The following is a 25,782-nucleotide window of genomic DNA, read 5'->3' on the forward strand; positions in this document are numbered from 1 at the left end:
TGGCAGCCGGGAGCCCTGGGTGGTCCTCACAGCCTGGCACACTTGCCTTGCCAGCTAGAGCAGTTCAACATGATGGAGAACGCCATCAGCTCCAGCAGCCTCTACGGCTCCGGCTCCACACTCAACTACTCGCAGGCGGCCATGATGGGCCTCACGAGCAGCCACGGGAGCCTGCAGGACACGCAGCAGCTGGGCTACTCCAGCCACAGCGGCATCCCCAACATCATCCTCACAGGTGAGGCTGGCAGCCCCATCGCAGGCCCGGTGCCCAGGAGCCTAGGTGGAGGCTTCCCTGTGCCCAGGGGCAGCATGGCCGCCGGGAGAGGGCTCGGCTCCAGCAGGAGACTGAGCTGGGCTGCCTCCCTGCCCTCAGCCCAAGGGTTCAGCGGGACAGGGCCCCAAGGAGGCCAGATCCCTCCCACACCTTGAACTCCACCCGCTCCTGGGCAGGACAGCCCAGGGAGACACCTAGGCCCTGGGACAGGCATCCAGCACTCAGTGCAAAGCCAGTCAGGAACCCGCTGCCCAGGTACCTAGGGGACACAGCCCCATCCTGCATGGCACGGATGAAATCACCCAGCACAAAACCCAGGCATTCAGTGGCCACCCCCACCCCCGTCTTCACCAGGGCTGCTGGGGAGTCCCCACTGGCACCTCTAGGATACAGAGGTCACATTCAGAGCCCCTGGTGCCCTTTGTGGGAATCCTGACCTCCCACCCCTGGGTCAGGCAGTGGGCAGAGGTGGATGCCCAGGGACAGAGACCAGGGACTCCCAAGACAGGGCTGCTCTCTGATGGCGCGGCTGCCCAGGGAGACGGGGACTCTGAAGCCCACGTCCCAGCTCTGCAGACAGACGCAGCGCCTCCCCCAGGGCGGTAGAGGGAAGAGCCAGGTTCCTTCCTGGGCAGCAGCTGGGCCCCGTTGGGGACAAGTGCCCTTCGTGCCTGCACCCAGCCTGCCTCTCATGGCCCTTGGGGCTTCAGCCCTGGGGCACTGCTGACATCTAGTGTCGGGTCATTCTCTAAGGTGAGTACTTTCCTGTGCCTCCACCCACCAGATGCCAGCAGTGTCACTTCCCTCAGTTGTGACAACCAGAATGTCTCCAGACCTTGGCAGTGTTCCCTGGAGGGCAGGTCTGACATTGCTGGAGGCTGGGAGCCAGGGAGGCCAGGCTGAGCTGTACTGTTTGTCTCTCCTAGTGACAGGAGAGTCCCCTCCTAGCCTCTCTAAAGAACTGACCAGCACTCTGGCCGGGGTCAGCGATGTCAGCTTCGACGCTGACAACCAGTTCCCCCTGGATGAACTCAAGATCGACCCCCTGACCCTCGACGGACTGCACATGCTCAACGACCCTGACATGGTCCTCGCTGACCCGGCCACTGAGGACACCTTCCGGATGGACCGTCTGTGAGCGGCCATGCCTGGCACAGTGCCGCCGGTCCGTGGTCTCCGACGGCGTCCCTCCAAGCCTGGGGGCGGCCACACTCCGTCCCTCGCAAACGGCCGAGCTTGTGATTCTGAGCTTGCAATGCCGCCCGGCGCCCCCACCAGCCCGCCCCCCCGGTTGTTCACCTCCCGCTGAAGCCCGGCGAGGCCCCGAGCTGGGCCCTCCGTCCGTCCGTCCGCCTAGGGCCAGGCTGGGGTCAGAGGCTGTGAGTCCTCACTCCCGCAGACCCTCCCTGCGCTCGCTCCTCTCCTACCCTGGGGCCGGGCACGAGCCCCCCACAGGATGCTGAGAGTGGGGTGTCAGGAGGCTTGGGGTGGGTGTCTGGGCCGAGGTGCACTTTCCGACTGTTGATGAGCTCTCACTGCCTTCCTTCATCCCGTCCCCGCCACCGCCATCCCCAGCCCTCGATCAGGTAGACAGCGGCCCCACCTGCCAAGGCAGAAGGTGCCAGAGGAGGGACAGGCAGAGTGAAATAAACACTATTTTGATGGCCGTCTTCTATTTTCTGAGCACACTCAAAAGCACTAGGCGCTGTCCCGGGCGAACGTTAGATGTGACCCAGCATGCGGAGCGGCCGGCGCCCCCTCGCCCTCCCACCCCTTCAGCCCAGCCAGGGCCTTCTGTCCCGAGATGCCCAGACAGACTGAAGCAGACCGCAGCTGCCCCGGGCAGGGATGACCTGGGTCTTTATCTCCCCCTCCCTGTCCTGTGGTCACGTTAGAGGTCCGTACTGTTACTAAGGCGTGGGGGGTCGGGTGGGTAGGTGGCCAGGGAATCTCTGTCGTGATTTTTTTTTCTTCTTTGGTTTGTATTTACATTTGGTTGTAGATGAGTAGCTGAATCTTTCCAGCCAACACTTGCCTGAGAGCATGATTTTATAATCCCAGAATCCTGTGTTCCCCATTTTTAAGCTAACTGGAAACGTGGGCTGATAAACCCAGGAGCGGTGGCCGCCCGCAGGCCCAAGCCCGAGCCTCGGACTTTCTTAGTTTTTCGGCCACCAAGAGGCCACCTAAGGCCCCGCCTGTCAGAAGCTCGTGATGGCTAAAGAGGCCGCTGTTGGTGCATGAAGCAGACTTTGGGGACGTAGCCCATTTTATGGGAGGGTCTCTGCAAGACCTGACTCCGCCTGCTGCTCCCCAGTGTGTCCCCAAGCCTCACCTTGAAGACCCCATGACTGGGGCCTCTGCGCCAAGGGCATCAGGACCAGTGGGAAAGAGTGGACCCTTGAGAGCCAGGGCAGAGCTGGCCTTTCGTCTTCTGCACCCTGCCCTCTCTGGCTCCCGGTCCAGGCCTCTGATGGGCCTTGTGTCCCAGCCACCAGTTTTTGGTGCCTCAGCCAGGACCGAGGGACTTGGAGGCAAAGGGCAGCATGTGTCTTAGTGGCAGGTTTCCAGGTGCTTTGAGAAGTGCCTCTGGAGGCCAAGGTTGCAGTGGGGCACCCGGAGTGGCCTCAGACACTGCCACCACAGGCCCTGTGACAGGCAGTGGCACAGCTGTTTTCTGTCTCCCGCTCTGGGATGTGACACTGTTGGGTTTTTCCTCTGGGTTGCACCTTGACGCCCTCGCCTGCGCCTCTGCCCACCAGGCTGGCACCTTCTGCTGGGTGCGTTTCTTTGTGGTGTCACAGCTGCCACCTCCGCCAGGTCACAGGAGCCCTCATTCTGTCCTCCGGAGCTGCATTTGATACTAGCACCGTTCCTCCCTCTCCTTCCCAGTGACACTGTTAGCACATGGCCAAGCAGCCAGGTGGCAACTGTCCTCCTGGGTCACTGTGCACCTGCTGCTGTCCATCACTCTGGGCTTGAGCACAGCATTAGACAGTGCCCAGGTCACAGCCCATTCTGCTGCTGGGATGGGAGCCGGAAGCAAAAAAAAGTGGGGACATTTTTTTTTTTTAAGAAAAACTCTGTACACGGGAGGCTTTGGTTACATTAGACTTGTATGTAGAACTTTAAAAAATGGCCTTAATAAAATCCCACACAACCTGCCTGGGCACAGTTTTCAAATAAGGCGTTGGGGACCTCACAAAGGAGCCTCATGGGCCGCCACTAACTGTCCATTGAGCCACTGGCCAATGCCACCGCCAGTGCTCTTTCAGGCTCTTGGTGCAGAAGGCGAGAGAGGAGGGACAGTGCCCTCTGAGCATCCCAGGTTTGTGGCCCGTCAGCCAGGACCACAGGTGACATTGTATTAACGCAGTGGCCTTGGCTCATCGCCAAATTCTTTTTCCAGTGGGAATGAGGTGATCAAGGTCAGGGCTTCCTGGGAAGATGCTGGGCCTTGTTCGTTCTCGGGGCCAGCTGGGAGCCAGCAGCCAGGCGTCCGTGTTCTGGAAACGCTCACCCCCTCTGCACCTGGGCAGGCCACCTGGGCTCTGTAACGGGATTTTGTGGGGGTCTTTTTTTAGATGTCACTTCTCTACTAAATATTCCTGAATTGCCAAGACTTTCTAAAACAAGACAGTTTAAGGGAACCAGCCCTGTGCTTTGTGACGTGAAAATACTGTGATTTAGACGCGCTGCACCAGGAGGGCCAGGCCAGGGGCCCCTGCAGCATGTATATAGCCCCGCCGCTCGTGTCCTCGTTTGGGACAGGCTTGGATACTCGGCCCTTGCCAGGTCAGAGGCAGGGCCAGGCCAGCCGTTCCCCCAGCCCTACCCAGGTACTCCCGGCTTTGGCCAGGCCCCTCCGCTTTGCAGACCCTCCCCCAGGGCAGAAGCAAGACAGGGGGCTTCTGAGAACACCACGTCCCCACCGCCTCTTCTACCCCCGCCCTCTGGGTCCGGGGGGGGGTGCATTTGCTCCCCCACAAGGCTCAGAGCCAGAGCCTCCAGGTCAGCCCCTTTGTGCTCCGGGCGTTTTGCTCCACAGGGCCCCACCTGGGACACTCCTCTCTGGTGCCACCTTCTTGTGGCTCTTCAGTGCTATGGAGGAAGATTCTGACATGGTGTGATTTCTCCAGGTGGCCCAGCTCTCTGGAGGACACAGCAGGGTCCCCTACAGAGGCCCGTGTTTCAAGGTGGGGCATGGAATGGAGGCCAGTGGCCTTTGATGGACATGGGACATCACAGCCAGGGCTGCTGGCCAGCAGCTGCCTATAGCCGCTCGGGGGCACAGCCCAGGGAGGGATAGGCAGGGCCAGACAGCTGGGCAGCCACCCAGTGTCAATGCCTGTCCCTAGAGGGGGCTCAGGGACCCCCAGCCCTCCTGTCTTGGTGGGTCCTCAGCTGGTCCAACCAAACACTCTTCCAAATCCCCACCTGATCTGGCTCCCGGTTTTCTGTATTTCCAAAGAAGGCCTCGAGCGCCTGGTGAGCTGGGCGTGGTGAGGCCAGGTGGTCCTGGGCCTCCTCGCCCTCCAGTGGTTCCTGGTGCAGCTGGTGGCCAGAGGTCACAGGGTCCTCAGTGGGGGGGTGGGATGAGGGGCCCTCAGCACCAGGGGCCCCAATGCCAACGATAGAAAGTACCCTTGAGCCTGGTGCATTGTCGCCCTGCAGGTGACACTCCAGGTGAGGGGACCATGGCTCCTGGAGCCCTCCCCACATGGCCTGGAGAGCTTGGGGAAGACTCAATCCTTTACAACCCCCCGAGGATGCTTGGGGTGCGGAGGCAGCAGGGTCCCTTTAAGCCGCATTCTCCTTGGCCCCTGAGTCCCCATTTCCTACAGGGGTCTTCTGGCATTTGACTTGGTGTCCCTGGGACATCCCCCTCAGGCATGCCCAGTCAACTTGGCCTGAGCCAACCGTGTCCTTGGGTTCTTTCCAAGGAGTTCTGGCCAGCCAGGGCTCGGGTACCACTCAGAGCCCTCCGTGTGGTATGAGTGTCCCTTCTACCTTTGTCACCCAGGGACAGGAGGTGGGTGACCTGCATCCCAGGCCTGGGTGCGAGGCTACTCCCAAGGGCATGGGGTCAGGAGTGAGCCCCATGGGGCCTGAGCCTCAGTTTCCCTCCTGTCACTTTTTAAACCTGAAGGTCTCAGGGCCCCCGGCTCCCTGGCCAGGGTCGGGGGCAGAGGCTGGCCTTGGGATGGTGCTGGTTCCAGATGGCTCCATCCACCTTTCTCCGCGTGGCTCATGTTAGGGGTGGGGGTGGTCTCACAGGGTTCTGGGTCTGGGATCAATCCATGTTCGGCCTTGCTCAGCCCAGCTGGTCAAGCACTTCTGACCTCCTGCCCACTGGGGACATGGGGACATAGCCATGGCCTCGCACCACACCCCGGAGACTGGGCTTTGGCAGCCCAGATCCACAGGCCCTGCCTTGCCCCCACTAGGAACTGCCCCCCAGGGGCTGGGCAGCCCCATTGATATATGCAAACCTGCTGGTCCAAGCCCCGCCCTGCCCGTGCCCCTCTGTGCCCAGGCTGGCTCTGTCCCCCAGCATGTACACTCCACTGCGGATGTCCTGTGGGCCTGCGCGGGCGCTGTGGCAGGCAGGCAGGGCGGGCGCTTAGGGCACTCTTGGCTGCCCCTGCCCGCCCTCCGGCGCGGACGCTTTTGTCTTTGTACCTTTGCATCCTTTGTAATGAAATGGAATAAAAATCCAATGTTTTCGTCTCTGTCTCTTCCCGTGTTTTCCTACCCTGTCTCCCTCCCTCGGGGGTGGCAAAGGCCCCTGACCCTCTCTCTCCATGGATGGCCACAGATACACAGACACACAGGCATGGGTGCCCCACACACCCCTGTCGGCGGCACCTGAGGAGGGATCCTCAAACTTGCAGGGGACAGAGCAGCCCCCTAGAATCTTCCAGCAGACACTCCAGTGGAGGGGTCCCAGCTTCATCATGGCTGAGTGACTGGGACACGTGGCAGACCTAGGAACCTCCCCAAATCAGGACTGGATAGTCAGCAGATAGGTGGGCCCCTCAGAGGCCCAGTTACACTGTCCCCTTGCAGCAAAGACCACACTTGGCACTCCCTCCGCACACAAGCTTTATTCGCCTCTCTGACCCTCTCCCTTCCCCTCTGGGCTGGGGCCTCCCTCGGCCCCCATCCCCCCTGGTAAGGGCAGCCAATGTCCAACAGTGGGTTCCCGGTTCCCTAGGCCCGCTGCAGCCGCTGGGTCTCATAGTCTTCAGGGATGGTGTCTGCAAGAAAGGGCCAGCAGGTGAGAGGCCTTGCGAGGCCTTTGGGCAGATTCCCTGCCCTCCCTCCCGGACCCCAGCTCACCATTGCAGCGGTAGCGCAGGTTGGCCCAGATGATGTTCTCCTGGGAGAAGCAGAAGACCCCCAGGCGCCCGCCCCTCATGGTTGTATCCAAGACCACGTTGCTGTCAGCCACCAGCTCGGGCCCCTCGTAGAACCTCACCCTGCAGGTGGGAGAGTGAGTCAGGCCTCAGCCAGCACCTCTGCCTGTGTTGGAATGGACACGAAGGGGCCCTGCCCACAGCCAGGACTGAGTGACACACCTGGGCATCCTAGCATCGTGGAATGAGGGTCAAAGGGTTCTTCTAACTGGAGACCCACTGCGCGCTGCTTCTGCTTGCCTCATATTCCCATTTTACATACAAGGGGTCAAGGCCCCAGGAGCCCCTTTCCCCCTGCAGGTGAGGAACTCCCAGCTTGGCCTGAGTGTCCCTGCCTGGCCCAGCTCACTGGTGGAAGTGGGGGCCCCACCTGATGTAGCCCACTTGAGGCCGGTGCTGCAGGAACCAGCGGTAGGACGTCTTGTCCTTCCAGCCCACGTTGCGAGGGTCCTTCCACAGCAGCCGCACCTGGGACTCTGTGTCCCCTGTGTGCCACAACGCGTTCCGTAACTGCTCCCCGGGGCCCGTGGAGGACTTCACAGCCTGCCATTGTCCAAAGAAAGGGGTTCAGAGACTTCAGGGGTTTGGGGAAACCTGGATTCTAGCCTGGAAGGACGGAGCTGTGGGTCATGGTAGGAGGCCCTTGTTGGGATGACAGACCCACAAGGAAGCTTTCTTGGGAGCCAAATGGGGGCTCAGGGGTGGATCATGGGGGGCAGTCATGGGGTCTCCTGAGAGGATCTGGGAGTCCTGAACAGATTGGTGGTCTGGGAGGATTGGGGGAGGATAGATGACCTGTAGGACTTGGGTGCCTGTAGGAAAAACCGAAATCTACAGAATTGGGGGGATTTGCTAGAGGGTTTCAGCAATATATTTGGGTCTAAGGGAGTCTGCAGAAAATTTGGGGGACTCAGAAAAACAGGGCCCTGTGATAGGCTTTAGGGGGCAAAGGCAGGTTGGGGGGACCCTGAGGCGGTGTTTGAGGGCTTGTGGGAGGAAGCAAGATTGGGGCCTTTGGCTACCTAGGTGGAGTGAGAGCTTGGAGGTCTGCAGAGTGATGCTCGGGGGCTGTGGGTGTGAAAGGCTTTTGCGGGGGCGGGGGGGGTCTGCGGGGGGGGTCTGCGGGGGTGTGCAGGACCTTGAGCTGGATGCCAGGCTCGGCCACAGCGCGGAAGGGGTTCGCCTGCCAGTAAGTTTGTTCCATCTGTTTCCACATGACCACGTAGAAACTCGAGCTGTCCTGGTAACCGAAGATGAAACCCGCGTAGTCGTCATCCGTGGCTGTGTTCACGTGGAAGGTGCCCTCGAAGTCCACGCCATTGAAGGCCGTGTACCCTGACAAAGGGAAGAGGGTTTCGGGCTTTCATAGCCCGGGTCTTGGGTGCTCACCCGAGCCCAGCCCACCCCCTGGAATCTGCCCCTTCAGGAGCCCAGACCACGCCCCAAACTACCACTGACCACGCCCCTCCGGAGCCCAGAACGCTCACGGCCCCGCCCTTCCTGGCTTCAGGCCTGACTTGGCCACGGCCCCGCCCCCTGCGGCCCCGCCTCCGAGCAGGCTCCGCCCAGCTCCCCGCCTCTTACCCACAGCCAGGCCTGGGTCGCTGTTCATGGTCTGCACGATCTCCATCCCCTGATTAGGTTCAAGGAAGAAGGACCTCAGGTCGGCCACCAGGGCCTCTAGGCTTCCCGTCCCCCACTTAGGCCCTGCTGAGGGGTTCCTGGTCTCCCCAAAACCACCACCAGGCCTTGCCCTCACCTGATTGAGCACCACCCAGTTGGGGTCAATTTGCGCATCCCCCTCGGGGTCCAGCACAACAGTCTGGAAGGCCCGGAAGTCCGTGAGGGTGACCTCGGCGTTCTCCGGACACACATCAATCTTGTCTACCACCTTGTCCGCGTCGAAATCACCCTGGCACGCGTCACCCACGCCGTCCCCTGAGAGCAGATGGGAACTGAGACAACCCCTCCACGGGGGTTCAGCTTCAGGCTCTGCCACAGGTGAGGGCCACACCCATTCCAGGCCACCTCGCCCCCACCAATACCGGCCCGCCCCTGTCACCCCTGTCGTACTGTCTGCATCCTCCTGGCGTGGGTTGGGTACCAGGCGACAGTTGTCCCTACTATCAGGGACTCCATCGTTGTCATCATCGTCATCACAGGCGTCACCCTGACCGTCGTGGTCTGAATCTTGCTGGGCACTGTTGGGCACTGTGGGGCAGTTGTCCCGGGAGTCTTGGTGTCCATCCCCATCCCTAAAGAGGGTAAGTTCAACAAAGAGACAGTGAGAAGCTCAGAGGATTTGTCGGGTGTCCCACACACCCACCCTAGGTGGCCTCCTTACTGGTCTTGGTCGCTGTCACAAGCATCTCCTACAAAATCATGGTCCACATCCCTCTGGGGAGGAGGTAAGGATCAGGGTCCACAATCAGGAGAGAGGATCTCAGAAGCCTCCCTCAGCACTCCCTCTGCAGCCAAGCTCCTCCTGACCCCAAGGAAACCCCCAAGGCCAGGCCACTTGGACCGTGGGAGGCCCTTGTCTGGCAGGGGGGATTCTCTAAGCTGTGGTCTTGGTAACCCAGCCTGGGCTCACCCCCAGTGCACTGACCCAGCTGGGATCTGGCCTGCTCTCACCTGGTCTGGGTTGTCCTTCTGAGGGCAGTTATCACAGGCGTCCCCTACACCATCACCGTCACTGTCCTTCTGGTCTGAGTTGGGCACCCTGGGACAGTTGTCTGCTGAGTTTCGGATCCCTGCAGGAATCCAGGCACAAGTCCCAAGATTGGGGTGGGGTCAGATAACTTCATTAGGACAAAGACCAAGGCTGATGCTAGCCTGGAACACAGCCCCAGCTCCGTGGAGACTTAAAAGAATGGATGGTTCTCCCTCCCAGCTAAACTGGGTACCTTGTGAATGCCACCCCAAACCTCTATGTCCCTGTTTGTAAAAATGTCATCTTTGGCGTCTGCAGCATCTAACACAAAGTCCACCACCCACTCCTAGGAACGTTGCCCCAGTCCTGCCTCCTATCTTAAGGCCCGGCTTGCATTTTTCTGCCCGCGGGAGCACGGGCCTTGGTCTAGGGCGACCTAGGCGAGTTCACACCAATGTTTCCAAGATCCATCAAGCCCCGCCCCGGAGCTGGCCGCTCATCTCCCCAGCCTGCTTGCTCACTGTCTCCATCGATGTCGTCGTCGCAGGCGTCGCCCCGACCATCCTGGTCTGTGTCCTTCTGGTCGTCATTCTTCTGGGACCGGCAGTTGTCGCACGCATCACCCCACTTATCGTTGTCAGAGTTGCGTTGGTCTGCGTTCCGCACCAGGGGGCAGTTGTCCTGGGGGAAAGGGCCAGTTAAGGAGAGTCAGGCTGGGAAAGGCAAAATCATTTCCCATTCTTGCTCATCTCCGAGGTCCCGCCTCCTCTTCAGGGAACCCTTTTCACCCCAGGCCGAAAGCCCAGTCCAGCCTTGGTCCCCTCATGGCCTCACCTCTTCGTTGCGGATCCCGTCACCGTCAGCATCAGGGTCGCAGGCGTCTCCTATGCCATCGCGATCCACGTCCTCCTGCCCTGAGTTGGGCACCGTCACGCAGTTGTCCTGAGGGTGGGCACGGCAGGCGTGAGTGGCTTGACCGCGTAGCCCTGTCCAGACCCCACTCCCGCTCGGCCACGCCCCTCCACGACCCCGCCCACCTTGCGGCATTGGCTCTCGGAGCAGCGCAGTTTTTCGTCCGGGAAGCCGTCCAGGTCAGTGTCCCGGCCACAGAGGAGTCCGTTGCCAGCCCAGCCGACTGCACACTGTAGAGGGGAGTCCGTGGGTGACCTGATGTAACCGTACCCTCGACCCCTCTGCCGCCCCCTGAGTTCCTGCAACTCACCACGCAGGACCGGGAGCCGTCGCGCTCCAGGACACAGTCAGCCTTTTCGTGGCAAGGGCTGGGCGATCCGTCAGGGCAGAAACGTTGTGCGCGCCGCTGGCAGCCAGATGCCTGATCGCCCACGAAGCCAGGCTGGCAAGGGCCACACTGGAAGGAGCCCTGCGCCCATGCCCGGGACAGTCAGCGCGGGCCCTCACCCCTGCCCTGCTCCCTGGGCGCAATCCTTCCCTCCCTGAGCCGGCCTTACCCGGGTGTTGATGCACACCGAGTTGGGAACGCAGTTATGCTGTCCGGTCTCGCACTCATTAATATCCGTGCAAACCTAGGGGAGGGGGGACGCAGAGGTCACCGTCCCACTCAGATACCCATCCCTCCATTCTCACCCCGTCCTCGCCGCTTCCACACCTGGCCTTGCCACTCCTCCCATCCTACCCGGCAAGGCAATCGGAATCGGATCTACCGCGGAAGACCCTTCATCCTCCCGCTGGAGCGAGGCTGGAGGACGAGTTGACTGCATGAAATGCTTCCCCACTTCCCTTCTGCTGCCAAAGCGGAGCCCCTACGCCCCTCACCTGCTTGTTGGCCTTGGCGAAGGCCAGTCCCACGCCTTCGTGGGTGGGGCCGCTGTACCCCGGGGGACAAGCCTCGCAGCGGAACCCGGGGCTGGTGTTGATGCAGCGGACGCGGGGAAAGCAGGGGTGGGCGTTGCACTGAGGGAGAAGGAGCCACAGCGGGGTCAGAAAATGTGGAGCTGGACCCTGAGAGCCACACCTCCGGGTTTCCCGGATTTGGAAAATTTAAGAACCGTCAGCCAGCCCTGGGAGCAGGGTGCCACGTGGGACGAAGGCAAGCATTCCAGAAGTCACACACGACTCTGCCCTGATGGGAAAACGCAACCACGAAAGAGAGGGGCTGCTCCCTCATGGCCGAGGAAAGGAGTTTTGGGGACGGGCATCCCCAGCAGAGGGAGGGAGTGGTCGCCGGGGTCTGCGTGCCCGACGACGGTGGGGTCGTTGAAAATGGCGCTCCTCTGTCATAGAAAGGTGGCTGGGGCGGTCGACCCCAGGTGGTGAGGAGGGTTGTTGGGGAGGACCTCTCCCGGAGGTGAGAGAGTCGTCGAGGTCAGTGTCACTAGCGGTGGAGGGGGTGATCAGGGCGGGCGTCTCCGGTGATAACGAGCGTGCTCTGGGTGGAGGTCCCCGGACGGTGAGGAGGTCGTTTTGGCTTGCGCCCTCAACGGTGAGAGGCTCGTCTGGGAGAGCACCTCCAGTGGAGGAGGGGGTTGTTGGGGTGGTGGGAGATTGTTGGGTGGGTGGTGGAGGGATCGACAGGGCGGCGGGGTTCGGGAGCCCGCGCACCTCATTAACGTCGGTGCAGTGCGAACCGTTGCCGGTGAAGCCCGCGGGGCAGGGGCCACAGCGCGCGCCACTCGCGGTCTCAGTGCAGGCCACGCCAGGGAAGCAGGAGCCAGCCGCGCAGTAGGACAGGGGCCGCACGCTCAGGCCCGGCGTGCGCGCAGGCTGCATCCCTGCGGGGGGAGGGGGCGGGGCTGGTCAGGGTCACGCCCCGGGGCTGACCGGAGACCCCTGGAGGCGAGGCGAGGTCCCGCAAGCTCCCGATCCCGCCTTGGGCTGCGCGCGGTGTCTTTCCTTCCAGCGGACTCTGCGCTGTGCTCTTTTCTGCCTCTCCTCTCCGCTCCTCCATCTCCCTGCATCTCTCGCAGCACGCTCTGTCTCTCTGTCCCCCCTCCCTCTTGGTCTCTCTTCCTCTCTCATCCAATCTCCCTATTTCTGCCAGCACCCATCTTCCTGTATCTTTTTTTCTCTGACTTCCTCTCGTTCTCCGTCTCCCCATCTCTCCTCTCTCTCCCGCCCGCCCGCGTCTCTGCCGCCCCAGCCGCGCTCACCGCACGCGTCACACTCCATCACGGTGTTTTTCAGGAATGTGATCTCCTTGACCTGCAGGACGTGGGGTGGGAAGATTAGTGGAGCCCCTCCCTCTCCTCCCTTGGCCTCCCCTAGCCATCCCCTGGACTCCCTGTCCGCTCCCCTAGACGCTCTCTTCTAGGGCTCCCGACCTCTAGACTCCCTACCCTCCCGGTTTCCCTGTCCTTCCCCTAGACTGCCTCCTCCTTCCTTGGAGCCCCTATCTCCGTGACCCCTCTTTCCCTCTTCCTTCCCACACACTTCCTCGCCCAGGACTCCCTCCTCCGAGACCCCCTCCCACCTCCTTCCCCATTGCTGTCTCCTGGCGCGCCTCACCTGCTGCCGCAACAGCTCCCGCACGTCCTGCAGCGCTGCGTTGGTCTCCTGCAACTCGCGCAGCATCTGCGGGGCAAGGTCTCCGCCTGTGTTTTCAGGGGGTGCTGGTGGGCTTCGGGATCTGGGGATCCCACAATCCCATGCCTTCCCTCGGGATCCACAGCCTGCTTTCTCAGCCCTGCGCGCCCCCAGCGAACAGTCCCGAGCCTCAAGAAGCTGGAACTGCAAGCTTTTCAAAGGTCCTCCTGTTAATGCTGGGACATGGCACTCGAGGCCAGCGTGTCTTACCTAGAGGAATCTGGCCCTGGCCGGACACGCGGAGGGCCGACAGGGTGAGTAGGAGAACACAGGCGGTGCCAGGGGCCATGGCTGCGGCGGGATGCTGGACGGCTGTTCACTCTCTGCCGCCCACGAGGCCCGCGGGGCCTTTTTATCCCCGCGGAGTGGCCGGCCCCGGGGACGGCCCACCGCGGCCCTGCCCAGCTCCAGCCGCAAGGTAAACAGATGGCGCTGAGCTTTGCGTTCAAGGCCTCACCAGCAGATCTGCCCAGCAGAGCAGCCGGCGGCTGAATCAGGACACAGAGGGGCAATTGGAAGTCTGTGGAGAGGGATGACTTGGGGGGAGTCAGGTGAACCACCCCCCAACCCTCCTCCAGCCCTGCATTCCCTCTCACTATTTATTGAGTGCTTGCTGCATACAAGCCTGGGGTAGAGCTGGGAACAAGTCTCCACGGCTGCCCTGAGGGTTTGAGAAGGTGAGGACACACCCACTTTGGATGAGACTGGCTAGTCCCCTGCTCCCTCCTCACTTGCTTCAAAATCCAGCAAATGGGGCCAGGGTGGAGCTCAGCTCAGTGAGGCACTGGGGACTGCGCTCAGCACAGAAAGAAAAGAAGGAGGTGATGTGTGCCATCCTGAACTGTTATCATCAGTGCTGGGAAACCCACCGGGCAGAAGCAGGGGAGATGCATCTGGGCAGCTCCTGCCTCCCACCTCGAGGGTTCCAAGGTGTTCGCTCTCCCTGTGGTTCTTGGCTGCTGGTGCTGGACGCCTGACTGCCCAGGACCCGGTTCAGTTTCTCAGGCTGTACCGTGGGTGGAGGGGGGCTGTGCGTCAGTCCCCAGCCAGGGTGTGAACTACCCCTCAAGAGCTCCTGTTGGAGGAGATCCGAGGGGGAGTCTAGGGCTTCTGTTTGTGGAGGCTGCGCCATACCTTCCAAGTTTCTCCTAGTCGCTGTGGGAACCGTCCATAATAAAAATAAAAATGACGGCTCATGGGGAAAATCTCTCCTCCGTGTCTAGCTACACTCTTGAGCTATAAAACACCTTGACTTCCTGGAGTCCGTTAACCCTCTCCACCCCGGCCTCCCAGGACTCTCAGCCTGTAGCCTACAGACAGGGAAACTGAGGTCCAGGAAGGGGAAGAGGGAGGAGGTGGAGTGGCTCTTAGCCAGATCTGTTGGCAAGGGAGGTTACAGAGAGTCACCCAGGGCTTCCTCGAGGTGGAGGCAAGGGGACAAAAAGGAAAGGGAGGTTGGGTGCTGTGGCGCTCTTCAGTAATCCCTGCTACTCAGGAGGCTGAGGCAGGAAGATCACAAGTTCAAGGCCAGCCTCTGCAACTTAGCAAGACCCTGTCTCAAGAAGGAAAAGGACTCAGATCAGCAGAGGGGACACGCGAGGGCAGCTCTAGTGGGGAGAAGCTTGGGGGGCTTGAGGGTGGGGACATTTCTGGGCACATTCATTCATTCCACTAATGTGCAGGAGCAGTCATGGTGAGTCACGTCCTGTGCTAGGGGACACAGGAGGAGACGCAGCTCCTCCCTCTTAGGGAGCCCAGGTTAGTGGGGAGTTACTACACCATCACCCAGAGGGGCCAGGGCTCTGATGGGAAGCACCCAGGAGGTGGCCCAGTGGGAGAAGGGAGGGGGATATGGGGGGCATCATGAGACACCCAGGCTGGGACAGAGATGAAGAGGACGGTACCAGATAAAGAGAGGGTGGAAAGGTGTTCCAGGAAGAGGGAACAGCAGAGGCTGTTCCCGAGACAGGCATGAGCCTTGGCTACGGCACGTCCTGATCTCAGGGTACCGAGATCTCGGGGCTCAGGCAGAAGCAGCAGATGAGACTTCAGGAGGTCAGTGCCAGTGGCATTTTTCTCCCAGGGGCAATAGGGAGCCACAGAGGGTGAAAGAGGAAAGGCTTGTCTGGAGGGGGAAGCTGGCTGGGAGCCGCCAGCCGAGCCCAGGCATCTCCAGTGAAGCCCATGCCCAAACCCGGCCCCCAGCCTGCCTGCTCCTGCCCGGGGCCATGAGCTCACCTCCTGTTTTCCTTGGCATCCAGACACCTGGGGGCCACTCCCGGGCGGCACTGGAATTCTCAGGAAAACCACGACTCCAGCAGGACCCGTGGGCTTGTGTGAGCCTCGTGCGGCTGGGACGAGCGCACATGGAAGCCAGGTCCCTGCCACAAGCCAGGCACGGGGCTGGGGCTTGGACACACGTGGCCTGGGCCATGACCAGGCCACTCGAAGGTGCGGGGAAGGACGTTACAAGAGGGAACCGCAGGAACAGGGTCTCAAGGATGAGCCAGGACCCAGAGTCCTAGAGGACAGGCCAGTGGCTCGCCCCTGGACCCCACCCGCCCACAGTCCCCTTTCGGCCAGCTGTCCCTCCTTGGCCCACGCGGCACCAGCCCACGCTACAGAGAAGCCCACTGCAGGCATCTTTATGACCTTGGACCTGCTGTTTCTGCCGCTCCTTCCAAGGCCAGCTGTGACCCTGGCAGATCATCCTGGCTGAAAAGATTGGGGTGGGTGACCCTAGCCCAGCCCTGATCCTGACTGGGAATGTCTGTGGTTTGCTTAGTCCCTCTCTCCTGGGGCTCCCGGGAGGCTAGGCGGGTGCAGAGAGTCAGGCCAATAGGTTGGGTAACCAGGAGAGCAGCCCTGCAAGTAGTTGTTATTCCTTAAAATAATGTCATATTTTTACTATTAATAAAGTAACCGCTATCACACGCAGGCACGGATATGTAACAACAGATCCCATTCTTAGATATACCTGCAATGCAGCAATTTAAAAATTTGGAAAAAAAAAATAGTAACCTCTGACATCACGGTACTTGATACGGTAGTGAAGATGGACTTGGAGGCTCACAGCCTGCTTCCAAGTGTTGTCCAAATGGCCTTGCTGTGTGACTAAGATCAAGTCGCTTACCCTTTCTGTGCCTCAGTTTCCTCACCTGTAAAATGGGTGTAGTGCATGTTGAGGGGATGGAGTGAACTCCCTCATGGGAATCCTTAAGCCCCGTTCCCAGCTCCAGGATTATACGATATGGAACTTGGACATTGTGGCACCTCTCAGAGAGGAGAGGCCATGGTCTGAGGTCACACAGCCAGAATTCAAACGGGAGAAGACAAGAACCCCAAGCCCTTCACACACCCAGTCCCTGCGGCAGTCACAGAGTCCAGACTAAAAAAGCTGGCCCGACCCCCTCAGGAGCTGGGAGGTTCTGTGGCCCTGGCAGCGCCTCCCGGCTGGGCCTCTGCTGGCCCGAGCCAGTCCCCTTCCCACCAGGCCAGGCCCAGTAGTTCTGGGAGCCGGGCCAGGCTGGGCCGAGGGCTGGTGCCTGTTTCATGGGGCCCCTGGGCCGCTCCTGGCCGACGCCTGCTGGGCCAGGAGACACGCGGGCGCCCGGCTGGCTCTCCTGCCCAGCGCTGCGCCTGGTGAATCCAGAGGGAAAGTATGTGGGGAGGCAGCTGCGCTGGGCGGGCCGGCCACAGCCCAGGTCTGGGGAATTCATCAAGGCAGCACGGAAGGGCCACTTGGCCACCTCTGCCTCCAAGCCCACGAACCAGACTCGCCCCGCCTCGGATGGCCACACTCAAGTCAGTTCTCAGGAAGGACCGCCTGCCAGGGGCAGGGTGAGGGTCTAGAACCAGAGCCGGCAAGCCCACACCCGCTTCCTGAGGGAGCAGGCTCCGCAGCCTCCTGCCCTCCTTCTGCTTTGGCCTTGAGGCCAGTCCAGCTGAGGCTCCCCGCGGGGTGATGATAAAGGAAGAGGAGAACAATAAACCTAGTGGCTACAATTTTATTGAGCAAGTGCCAAGTGCCGGGTGTCGTGAGGCTCTTGTGGGTTTTTCTTTTCTGTCCTCATCAAAGCCCTAGAAGTCCAGAATTCATCATCATGGGAGGCCACAGGGCACAGGGGGGCAATCAGGGCACAGCAGTGACGTCTCGACATTCAGGGCTTGAGCTTCCCATCCTGGTTCTGCTGTGTGACCTGAGGAAAGCTGCTTGATCAGTCTGTGCTCAGATCCTTCATTCTTCTTCTTCTTCTCTCTCTCCCTCTCTGCCATCTTCCAAAGATTTTTCTCCTCCATACTTGACTTCTTTTTTTTTTAATATATTTTTTAGTTGGAGGCGGATACAATGCCTTTATCTTATTTATTTATTTTTATGTGGTGCTAAGGCTCGAACCCAGGGCCTCACACACGCCAGACGCGCTCTCTACCACTGAGCCCCAACCCCAGCCCCATACCTGACTTGCTAGGGTCAGCCTTCTGACTGAAGGAGGAAGGAGCTTCACTAGAAATGGACTGGAATTCCAGGAGGTGGCTTTGGCGAGGTGCTGAGTTCTTTTTGTCTTATTTTTGGTACCAGGAATTGAACCCAGATTCACTTAACCACTGAGCTGTGTCCCCAGCCCTTTTTTAATTTTTTATTTTGAGACAGAATCTTACTGTTGCTGAGGCTGGCCTCAAACCTGCAATCCTCCTGCCTCAGCCTCCCGGATCTCTGGGACCACAGGCACGCGCCACCGTGCCGGGTTCCCTTCCTTGTTTTCCAGGGATAACTGTGGTAGGATAAAGGAGCAGACTGCCCTCCTCTCCTTCCCTCCCACGTTGCAAGAGCATTTTGTACAGACAAGGTGAAAATTCACAACCACTGGTAGAAAATATGCAGAAAAGCTGTGCATCCCAACACGGACGGAAGCTTTTCTTCTTGTTGTTCCCTAACCAATGCACGACAGCAACTAGTCACGTGGCGTTGACCTGGCGTCCGGTATTCTAGGCGCCTAGAGACCACTAAATACCACGGCATTTCACGGCAGGGATGGAGCATCTGTGGGCTTTGGCTTCAGGGGGTCCTGGAACCATCCCCGTGGATATGGAGGGGACTGGGTGGGAGGTGCTGAGCCTCCCTGTGCCACCAACACCCCCGCTTCACAGGTGGCCACACGGAGGCTCGGCCAGCCCTGCCCGTCCTGTCCTGTCTGCACGGACCCTGGATGCTGGAGAGGGAGGTCATGCCCCGTCCACCCCAGGGAGACAGACAGCCCGGCCACAGAGCAGGTCCCCATCCTGCAGCTCCCCCCGGGAGGTGGCCTGTGGCCCGCCCAGCCCCACACCCCTCCAGCCCTCGGCCCTCTGCAGTCCCTCCCTGCCCTTCACAGGAGGCCCCTGTTCAGGCGGGTGATGGATGGAACAGGACGTGGCGTGTTTGCCTACTGGGCAGGGACCCAGGGCAGCCCGGCTGGCAGGGAGGGATGCTGCTGGGCGGGGAGGAGCCCGCCCCCGGCCTGTGCACCTAAGGAGCCAAGTGGCTGCTTCCTGACGTGGGCATGAAATGCAGCAGCCTCACCCACCGCAGACCCTGGCCCTCTGTCCCCTCTGTGGGGCGCTGGTGGCCCGGAAGGGGGTGCAGACTGCAGGAAAGGCGCTGCCAGCGCGGGTGAGGGGAGCCCATAAGCCCAGCGGCACCTGCAGGGGGCCCAGGCAGAGGCACAGCCAGGGCAGAGGCCCAGGGGCAGCCGGGGCCCACCCAGCTCCTCTGCCCTCCTGGCTCCCGCCTGGTCTGTGACCCTCCCTGGGCTCCGTTCATGGCCTCCTCCTTGCTCAGCTGTCCCCTCTGGCCTCCGCAGTGCCCTGAGTGGCTCCCTCAGAGCCCGACCCTGCTGCCTGGCGCTGGCGCCCTGCAGGGTCACGTGGCTGCCTCCTCCCACGGCAGCCGGTCCTGGGGTGCCGGTCCTGGGGTGCCAGTCCTGGGGTGCCTCTCCTCAGGGTGCCTCCTGCAGGGCACACGGTAGAATACACAAATGGTGAATGAATAGAGGGTGGGTGATGGGTGGGCGGGTGAGTGGGTGGACGGATGGGTTGGTGCGTGACAGGTGGGTGGCTGGATGAGCAGGTGGACAGCCCCATTCAGAGGTCACTATGGTCACGAGGTCATGGCTCACTGGTCGAGCGCTCAGTAAAAGAAAGAAGGTGAAGCACACAGTAGGTGCATTTCAGACATTCTCTGTCTTCCTTGCCGTGTATGAGATGGACTGGTAGGTCCCCTCCGTCTGCCCCAGCCTCCTCTTTCTGTCCCTCCTGCTTTTAGGTCTCCCTCACCTCAGGGCCTTTGCACAGGCTGTGCCAGCTGCCTGGAGCAGCCTTCCTCCTCCTCTCCAGCTGGCTGACACCTACTTCCTCCTGAGGCTGGAGCCGGCCCAGCCAGGGCCAGGTGTGTCCCAAGAGGGATGCAGATGATGACCCCCATCCTCCCAGGAGGGTCCACACCCCACCACTGGGAAGTCAAGGAGGGGGCTCTGGGGCAGACACAGGGGGCCCCTGGAAGGGGTCTGATGGCCCTTGCAGTTGATGGTGTTGGGCAGCCACTGGACACCGGCCCCGGGCACCTCCTGGCTGTGTTTGCCGCTGGGCTGAGCTGTGCCCTTCTCTACAGCAGGAGTCCAGGGGATCCGAGCCAGGGGACCCCGGGTCACGGTGGCTGGAGACTCGGGAGTGAGGACTCATGACAGGGGCTAATGGCGTCCTTGCCTCTGTAGCGTGAAGACACCCACAGAGCCACGCCTTGTGGCCGCCAGTCCCCAGAGAGCACAGGTCCACAGGGCGGTGGAAGCTACGGGACGCAGGGGTGGAGAGAGAGGGTGACAGGGCGCGAGGACACGACACGTGTGACACCACCTGGGCAGGGTTAGAGTGGGCTCGGCAGGACCATCGAGGGCCACGCCCGTCTGCTGTCCCAGGAGGTCTCTCCCCCGCCAGCCGCCCAGTTGCCCGTGTCCTAGGGCCAGGGCCAGGCGAGGGCCCAGGAGCACAGTGCTCAGCAACAAGTGGCAAGGGAATCAATGAGTCCCTTCACCATCCCCAGCCGCGGGGCCAACAGCAACAGGGTGGGGAAGGGGGCGAGGCCAGGACCTGCTCCAGCAGACGGGGCGGCTTGGTTCCCAGACACCCCGTGGGAAGGGGCTCACGGGCGGCTCCTGGTGGGGACCCCTCACCCGGGGCCTGCGGCAACCAGCCTCGTCCAGAGCGCAAAGCCAGGCCCAGGTGGAGACGGCCCAGGACACAGTGGGCCTGGGACACAGGGGGCCCAGGACATAGGGGGCCCAGGACACAGGGGGCCAAGGACATAGCGGGCCCAGGACACAGCGGGCCCAGCGGCTCGCGGCCAGCCTGCCTCTCCGGACCCAGATGTTTGCTTCCAGATGTGGCGAAGCGTAGAAGCCGGAGCGCGAGCACGGGCAGCTTCTCCCGCTCGCTGAACTCCCCGTGCCCTCCTCACAGGGCTGCCATGGGGACAGGGTGGCCATACAGCTGGCACCGGGGACAGCCAGCCCTCAGTCTCCACGGGATCCACAGCTGCGGATTCAACCAACCGTGAAAGGAAAACACGCGGAGAAAAACTGTCCCTGAACTGAACGTGAACCGACTTTTTTCTTATTGATTATTCCCTAAAAATACATCGTAAGAACTGTGTGCCCGTCATTCTAAGTCACCCAGGGGTGACTGTGGTCTCCAGGAGGGGGATGCCGGAGCACACTCCGGTGGCCCTAGTGACTCGGGAGCCGGAGGCAGGGGGATCGCCAGTTTGAGACCAGCCTGGGCCACTCGGTAAGACCCTGGCTCCAGATTTCAAAAGCGGGCCTGGGGACTGGCCCAGTGGTCGAGGCGAGGCCTGGGGCCGAGCCCCAAACCACAAACAAACAGGAAAACAAGCGTGGGGAGACTGCGCAGGCGCTGAGCAAACACTGTGCCCCTTTACACACGGGACTTCACCTCTGCAGATTGGAGTACCCATGGGGGCGGTCCGGAGCCAGTCCCTGAGGGACAGACCTACCCTGTGTGAAGGGAACTTGCCCTCACCTTCCCCTCCCCACTCTATAAATGGGAAAGCAGACTGCTAGGGAGGGGGGTCCTGATCGGTCTGACACTCCCTGGTGACCTGAGGGCTGTTCTGTCTATAGGAACATCAGCCAAGACAAACCCAGGCTACCATGAGACACCAGGTAACAGGGAGAAAGCCTGCTGGGCACTGGCTTGACCCAGAAAGGGAATGTGTAGGGTCAGTACCTGAAAAGACTATCAGCAAGTGTTGCCTGCAGGCATGGCTGGATCCAGGACCTCGGATGATGTCTTTAGGACCTAGGACTTTCTTTCAGCTGTCTGTCCCCTTCTTCCTTTTCTTTTGATGATGATAAAATATGCATAAAATAAATCATTTCAACAATTTTAAAGTGGATAATTCAATGGTGTTTTGAGTCTATTTCTGATGTCCTGCAGCCATCATCTTTATCTAGTTTCAGAACATCTTCACCTCTGCCCAAGAAATTCTATGCCCACTACAGTCACTCCCCACCCCTCCTCCCCACCACGGCAAACACTGATCTGTTTTCTCTCCAGGCACTTCCCCTTCTGGAGTTTCTATGAATGGAATCAGCCACAGTGTAGCCTTTTGTGTCTGGCTCTTTCCATCATGTCCCCAGGGTTTTTCTATGTGGTGGTCTGCGTCAGTGCTTCATTCCTTTTTAAGGCTAATATTCCATCACATGGATAGACCATATTTTGCTTATCCACTCAGGTGTTGATGGCCACTTGGGTTGTTTCCACCTTTTACCTGTTGTCAGTAATGCTACCACGAACATCTGCGTACAAAAATTTGTTTGAGCTGGAAGCAGTGATGCTCACCTGTAATCCCAGCAACTCTGGAGGCTGAGGCAGGAGGATGGCAAGTTCAAGGCCAGCCTCAGTAACTGATGGAGACCTTGATTCACAAACTAAAAAGGGCTGGGGATGTGGCTCAGTGGTTGAGTGCCCCTGAGTTCAGTCCCCCTCCCGGCCTCTCCCCCTGCCCCGCCCCGCCCCCACCCCCTGCTGCAGAGACTCTCCCCCTGATTGGCCAGCAAAGATCTCAGGGCTGATCCTCATTGGCCCAGCTCAGATCCCACCGCCATCCCCAACCAATCTCTGTGGTCGGTGAGTGGAGGGCTTCCAAAGGCCAGTCCCGGCCGGAGCCCGCTCCGGGGTGGGGACCCGTGGTTCTGGGTGCAGACTGGATGCAGACTGGGTGGGCCTTCCGTACCCTGCGCTTCGGGACCGACAGCTTTAGCGGGCGACCTGCAGATGCCAAGCCTCTGCCACAGCCTCCCCCGCCCACAGCTGTGCTCAGGGTCCCTCTTGCTGCCCCTGGCTCCCAGCCCCAGCCCAGGTCCCGGCAGAACGCTGCCGCTGGGCGCTCGGGGCTGGCCGGGGGCCTCCCCACTCCGCTGGCCTCTTGACCCCTGGGTACCAGGAACCTGGAGCACCGCGAGGAGACACTGCTCACGGCCACCACCCACAGCCGTTCCTGCCAAATGGCAGGTGGGCGGCAGAGGTGCCAGCGGCTGGCAGGAGCGGCTTCCTCACTGTCACCGGTTCAGACACCGTCCGTTCCCCTCTGCCCGGGCCCTGAGGGTTGAAATGGGCACGTGAAGAATCACAGGGAATGTCGTCCCGATCCAGGTGACAGCCGTGACTCAGAGCCTGGGAGGAAGGGAGCCGGTGACAAGCGGAAGCCCAAAGAGGGCAACACATTCGCTCAGGGCCACAGAGTCCGTGGGCCGCAGACCTCTTCCAACCTCCACCTGCTCGTTTTGCTTTTTTTTTTTTTCCAAAAAATTGTGTTTGGGGTTCTATTTTTCTTTTGGTGGTTAAAAAAAAAAAAAAAAACCAAAAAACATACAAACAAGAAGGTTCTGTTCCGACCATTTCTTGGGAGAAGTTTAGCAGCATTAAGTACTTTCACCTTGGGTCACCACGGCAGGACTCTGTGCCTCGTAAAACTGAGACTCCGCAGCCACTCAACAGTCACACCCAAGCTGTGCCTGGGCCGCTTCCTGGTTCTCCCAGTGACGTGGAGGCTGAGGCAGGAGGATTGCTTTAGACCAGGAGTTTGGGGACTGCCTGGGCAATGGAGTGAGACCTGGAGACCCTGTCTCTAAAAATAAAAAACAGAACAAAAAAATAAACCCCAGAACAACTACAAAACCCACTCCCGTTCCCCTCCTGCGGTCCCTGGAAGGACCCTCTTTTTCTTCCGCTGCTCTGTTTGGGGTGGTGGGGGGAGGGGCTGGTCCATGTGAGGCAAGGATGCGCGAGCCACCCACAGACTAAACCACCTCCTCACGCCTGGTGTCGGAGGACCCGAATGTGACTCCCCACAGTTGTCATCTACCGTGACTTTAAGCAGCCAATGAATCCCACCTGGATCAAAAGACTTGAGAACATCATAGTCTTGCAAGGGCTCCCAGCTGGGTCATGAGTGATGGGACACAAGGATGTTATAATAAGAAGAATGACCAGAGCCAGGCGCAATGACACATACCTGTGATCTCAGGGGTTTGGGAGGCTGAGGCAGGAGGATTTCAAGTTTGAGGCCAGGCTCAGCAACTCAATGAGGCCTTAAGCAACTTTTTTTGTTTTTAATATATTTATTTAATTGTAGATAGACACAATCGCTTTATTTATTTATTTTATGTGGTGCTGAGGATCAAACCCAGTGCCTCACATGTGCTAGGCAAGTGCCCCACCTCTGAGCGACAACCCCAGCCCCCCTGCAACTCAGCGAGACCCTGTCTCTAAATAAAATATAAAAAGCAACTCAGGAGGGGCTCAGCCTCTTGCCCTCCCAACCCCTGAGCCAGTCTGGCCTGGCGGGGGTCCCGGGCCTGTTTTCCCGCCTGGTACTAGGATTAATGTCTTGGAGGGGCAACGCCTTGGCCCTGCTGGTGATTATTTTTTTAACCTTTGCAGATTCAGCCAGAGACTCAAAACCAAAGCTGTTCTGCCCCCCACACCCAGCAGGGCTGCAGCCAGCCAGGCTACATAGAGGGGCCGCGGGGCCTGGAAGGACCCTCTGACTGGGCCGCGGGGCCTCCCCCAAACCACATAGTCCCCCCACCAAATCACATGGTCCCAGCTGTGTCCAGCCCCACATCTGGACGGTTCGACTTGGTTCAAGCTTCCAGCTAGGAGACAGGCCCCTCCTATTGCACAGAGGTTGGGGTCAAGGCTGGGCCTGAGCCACCTCCCCACCCTCTCCCTGGTGGCGGCCAACATGTCTGGTCACTGACCGCTGTTCTTCACCTGCAAGGCCCCTGGTTCCATCTGGAGCCCAGCCAGTCCAGCGCGGCGCGGTGGCACATCACTAATTCCAATGGTTCGGGAGGCTGAGGCAGGAGGATCACGAGTTCAAAGCCAGCCTCAGAAACTCAGCAGAGCCCTAAGCAATTCAATGAGAGAGACCCTGTCTCTAAATAAAATATAAAAAGGGGGCTGGGGACGTGGCTCAGTGGTGGAGCCCTTGCCTCGAATGTGTGAGGGTTTGATCCTCAGCATCATAAAGATATTGTGTCCATCTACAGCTAAAAAACTATTATATATATATATATGGCTGGGGATGTAGCTCAGTGGTTAAGTGTCCCTGGGTTCAATCCCTGGTGGGGTCTGGCCCACGTGGGGGAGGGGAGACAGGGAGCTACAGCTGGACAGGCCAGCAGGGTCTGGGATGACCGAAGTTGGATTCCACCTCAGGGCAATGGGGAGCCATGGGTTGAAATGGGCACGTGAAGAATCACAGGGAATGTCGTCCCGATCCAGGGAGGGAGGACACACCAGCTCTGTCCCCTGTGGCAGGTCTCAGGAGGCTTTTTCCCAGACCTGGGCCCTCGGTGGCTTGTCACGCCTGGTGGGATCATCCCAAAGCAGTTTTACACAAATTCCGGTGGAGAGCAGTCCCAGGATGGCCAGGCCACCAGGCAGCCTCCCCACAGGGCTCAGGGAGGTCTGTCCAGACCAGACAGCGCGCCCGCAGCTGCCTGTCCTGCCCGGAGCCCCAGGGCCCCTAGAATAGCTCCGTGTCCCTGAGCCTGGCCCGGCCGCCCCTCCCAGCCTGGTGATGCAGAGACCTCTCTCCTTATTACCCTGGAATTTTCCTCCCGGCCTCTGCCAACGCCTTCAGGAACACATTAGAGGAGAATGTTCCCATCTAAGCAGGGCTCTTTTATGGCTGTCGGGCAGGACTAGACCACAGAGTGGAAAGGCCACGTCACGGCGCTCCTCCGGCATGGCGCTCTGACCCGGCCCTCCCTTGGCACCCTGCTCTGAGACTTGGGTTCTGCCAAGTGTTTCCGGCAGGGGCCCCTTCCCCTACCTGGGGAGCAACCCACCAGGGAAGCAGCATCCGGCTGAAGTCATTTATTCACTCAGTGACCATCTGCTTGGCTTCGCTGCACGTGCTGGGGACACCAGGGAACCAGCAGGACCTCCCTTGCCCTTGGGGAGTCTGCAGGAGGGTAGAAGGGGAAGCTAGGCCACGGAGGGGAGCAACCTGCCCAAGGAGAGGGCCAAGCCGATGAGCAGCCGGAGCCAGCGGCCATCTTCTAACGGAGCTGAGGATCAGATGGCAGACGCTTTGTCCTTTCAAAGAGCAATAAAGTGGCCTAGCACATGTCCACCATCCCAGGAGACTCGGTCCCCATCAGCAGTCACTCCCAACTTCCTTCCCCGGCTCCTGGCAACCACTGATCTGCTCTCTGTCTGAATGGGTTTTTCTCCTTTTGGACATTTCATATCAATAGAGTCACACGCCATGTGGCCTTTTGTGTCTGGCTCCTGCCACTCCGCGTCATGTC

General features: G+C 60.1%; 2 protein-coding genes across 20 annotated transcripts in view; one reads left to right on the forward strand and one right to left on the reverse strand.

Moving 5' to 3' along the window:
* Crtc1 (CREB regulated transcription coactivator 1) overlaps nt 1-6,004 on the forward strand; it is a 73,336-nt gene extending 67,332 nt beyond the window's left edge. For 18 of the 19 annotated variants that reach the window (XM_078037883.1, XM_005332980.4, XM_021731498.3 and 15 more), the window contains 2 exons: nt 55-235; nt 1,201-6,004. In XM_078037883.1, the coding sequence (XP_077894009.1) occupies nt 55-235; nt 1,201-1,412 (393 nt within the window). In that variant the 3' untranslated portion in view covers nt 1,413-6,004. The other variant, XM_040290251.2, reaches the window with a different exon arrangement.
* A 363-nt stretch (nt 6,005-6,367) lies between these two features.
* Nucleotides 6,368-13,264, reverse strand: Comp (cartilage oligomeric matrix protein). Its single transcript, XM_005332979.4, has 19 exons — nt 13,118-13,264; nt 12,830-12,915; nt 12,475-12,526; nt 11,927-12,096; nt 11,141-11,278; nt 10,816-10,890; nt 10,569-10,727; nt 10,384-10,488; nt 10,181-10,288; nt 9,868-10,027; nt 9,328-9,446; nt 9,038-9,090; nt 8,767-8,948; nt 8,453-8,631; nt 8,278-8,326; nt 7,832-8,028; nt 7,064-7,236; nt 6,617-6,756; nt 6,368-6,534 (listed from the first exon to the last, which is right to left on the reverse strand). Exons 1-19 carry the CDS (start codon nt 13,194-13,196, stop codon nt 6,488-6,490), a joined length of 2,271 nt encoding a protein of 756 aa, XP_005333036.1. The 5' UTR covers nt 13,197-13,264; the 3' UTR covers nt 6,368-6,487.
* Nucleotides 13,265-25,782: the final 12,518 nt, after the last annotated feature.

Source organism: Ictidomys tridecemlineatus, chromosome 2, assembly GCF_052094955.1.
Source record: "Ictidomys tridecemlineatus isolate mIctTri1 chromosome 2, mIctTri1.hap1, whole genome shotgun sequence".
NCBI classification, from domain to species: Eukaryota; Metazoa; Chordata; class Mammalia; order Rodentia; family Sciuridae; genus Ictidomys; species Ictidomys tridecemlineatus.

Coding starts and splice junctions, on each gene's coding strand:
- Comp (XM_005332979.4), bottom strand. CDS start 13,196: ATGGCCCCTGGCACCGCCTGTGTTCTCCTACTCACCCTGTCGGCCCTC. Junction 8,949..9,037: donor TGTGACAGCGACCAAGACCA/GTAAGGAGGCCA, acceptor TACCCTCTTTAG/GGATGGGGATGGACACCAAG. Junction 6,757..7,063: donor CCTCAAGTGGGCTACATCAG/GTGGGGCCCCCA, acceptor TCCCACCTGCAG/GGTGAGGTTCTACGAGGGGC.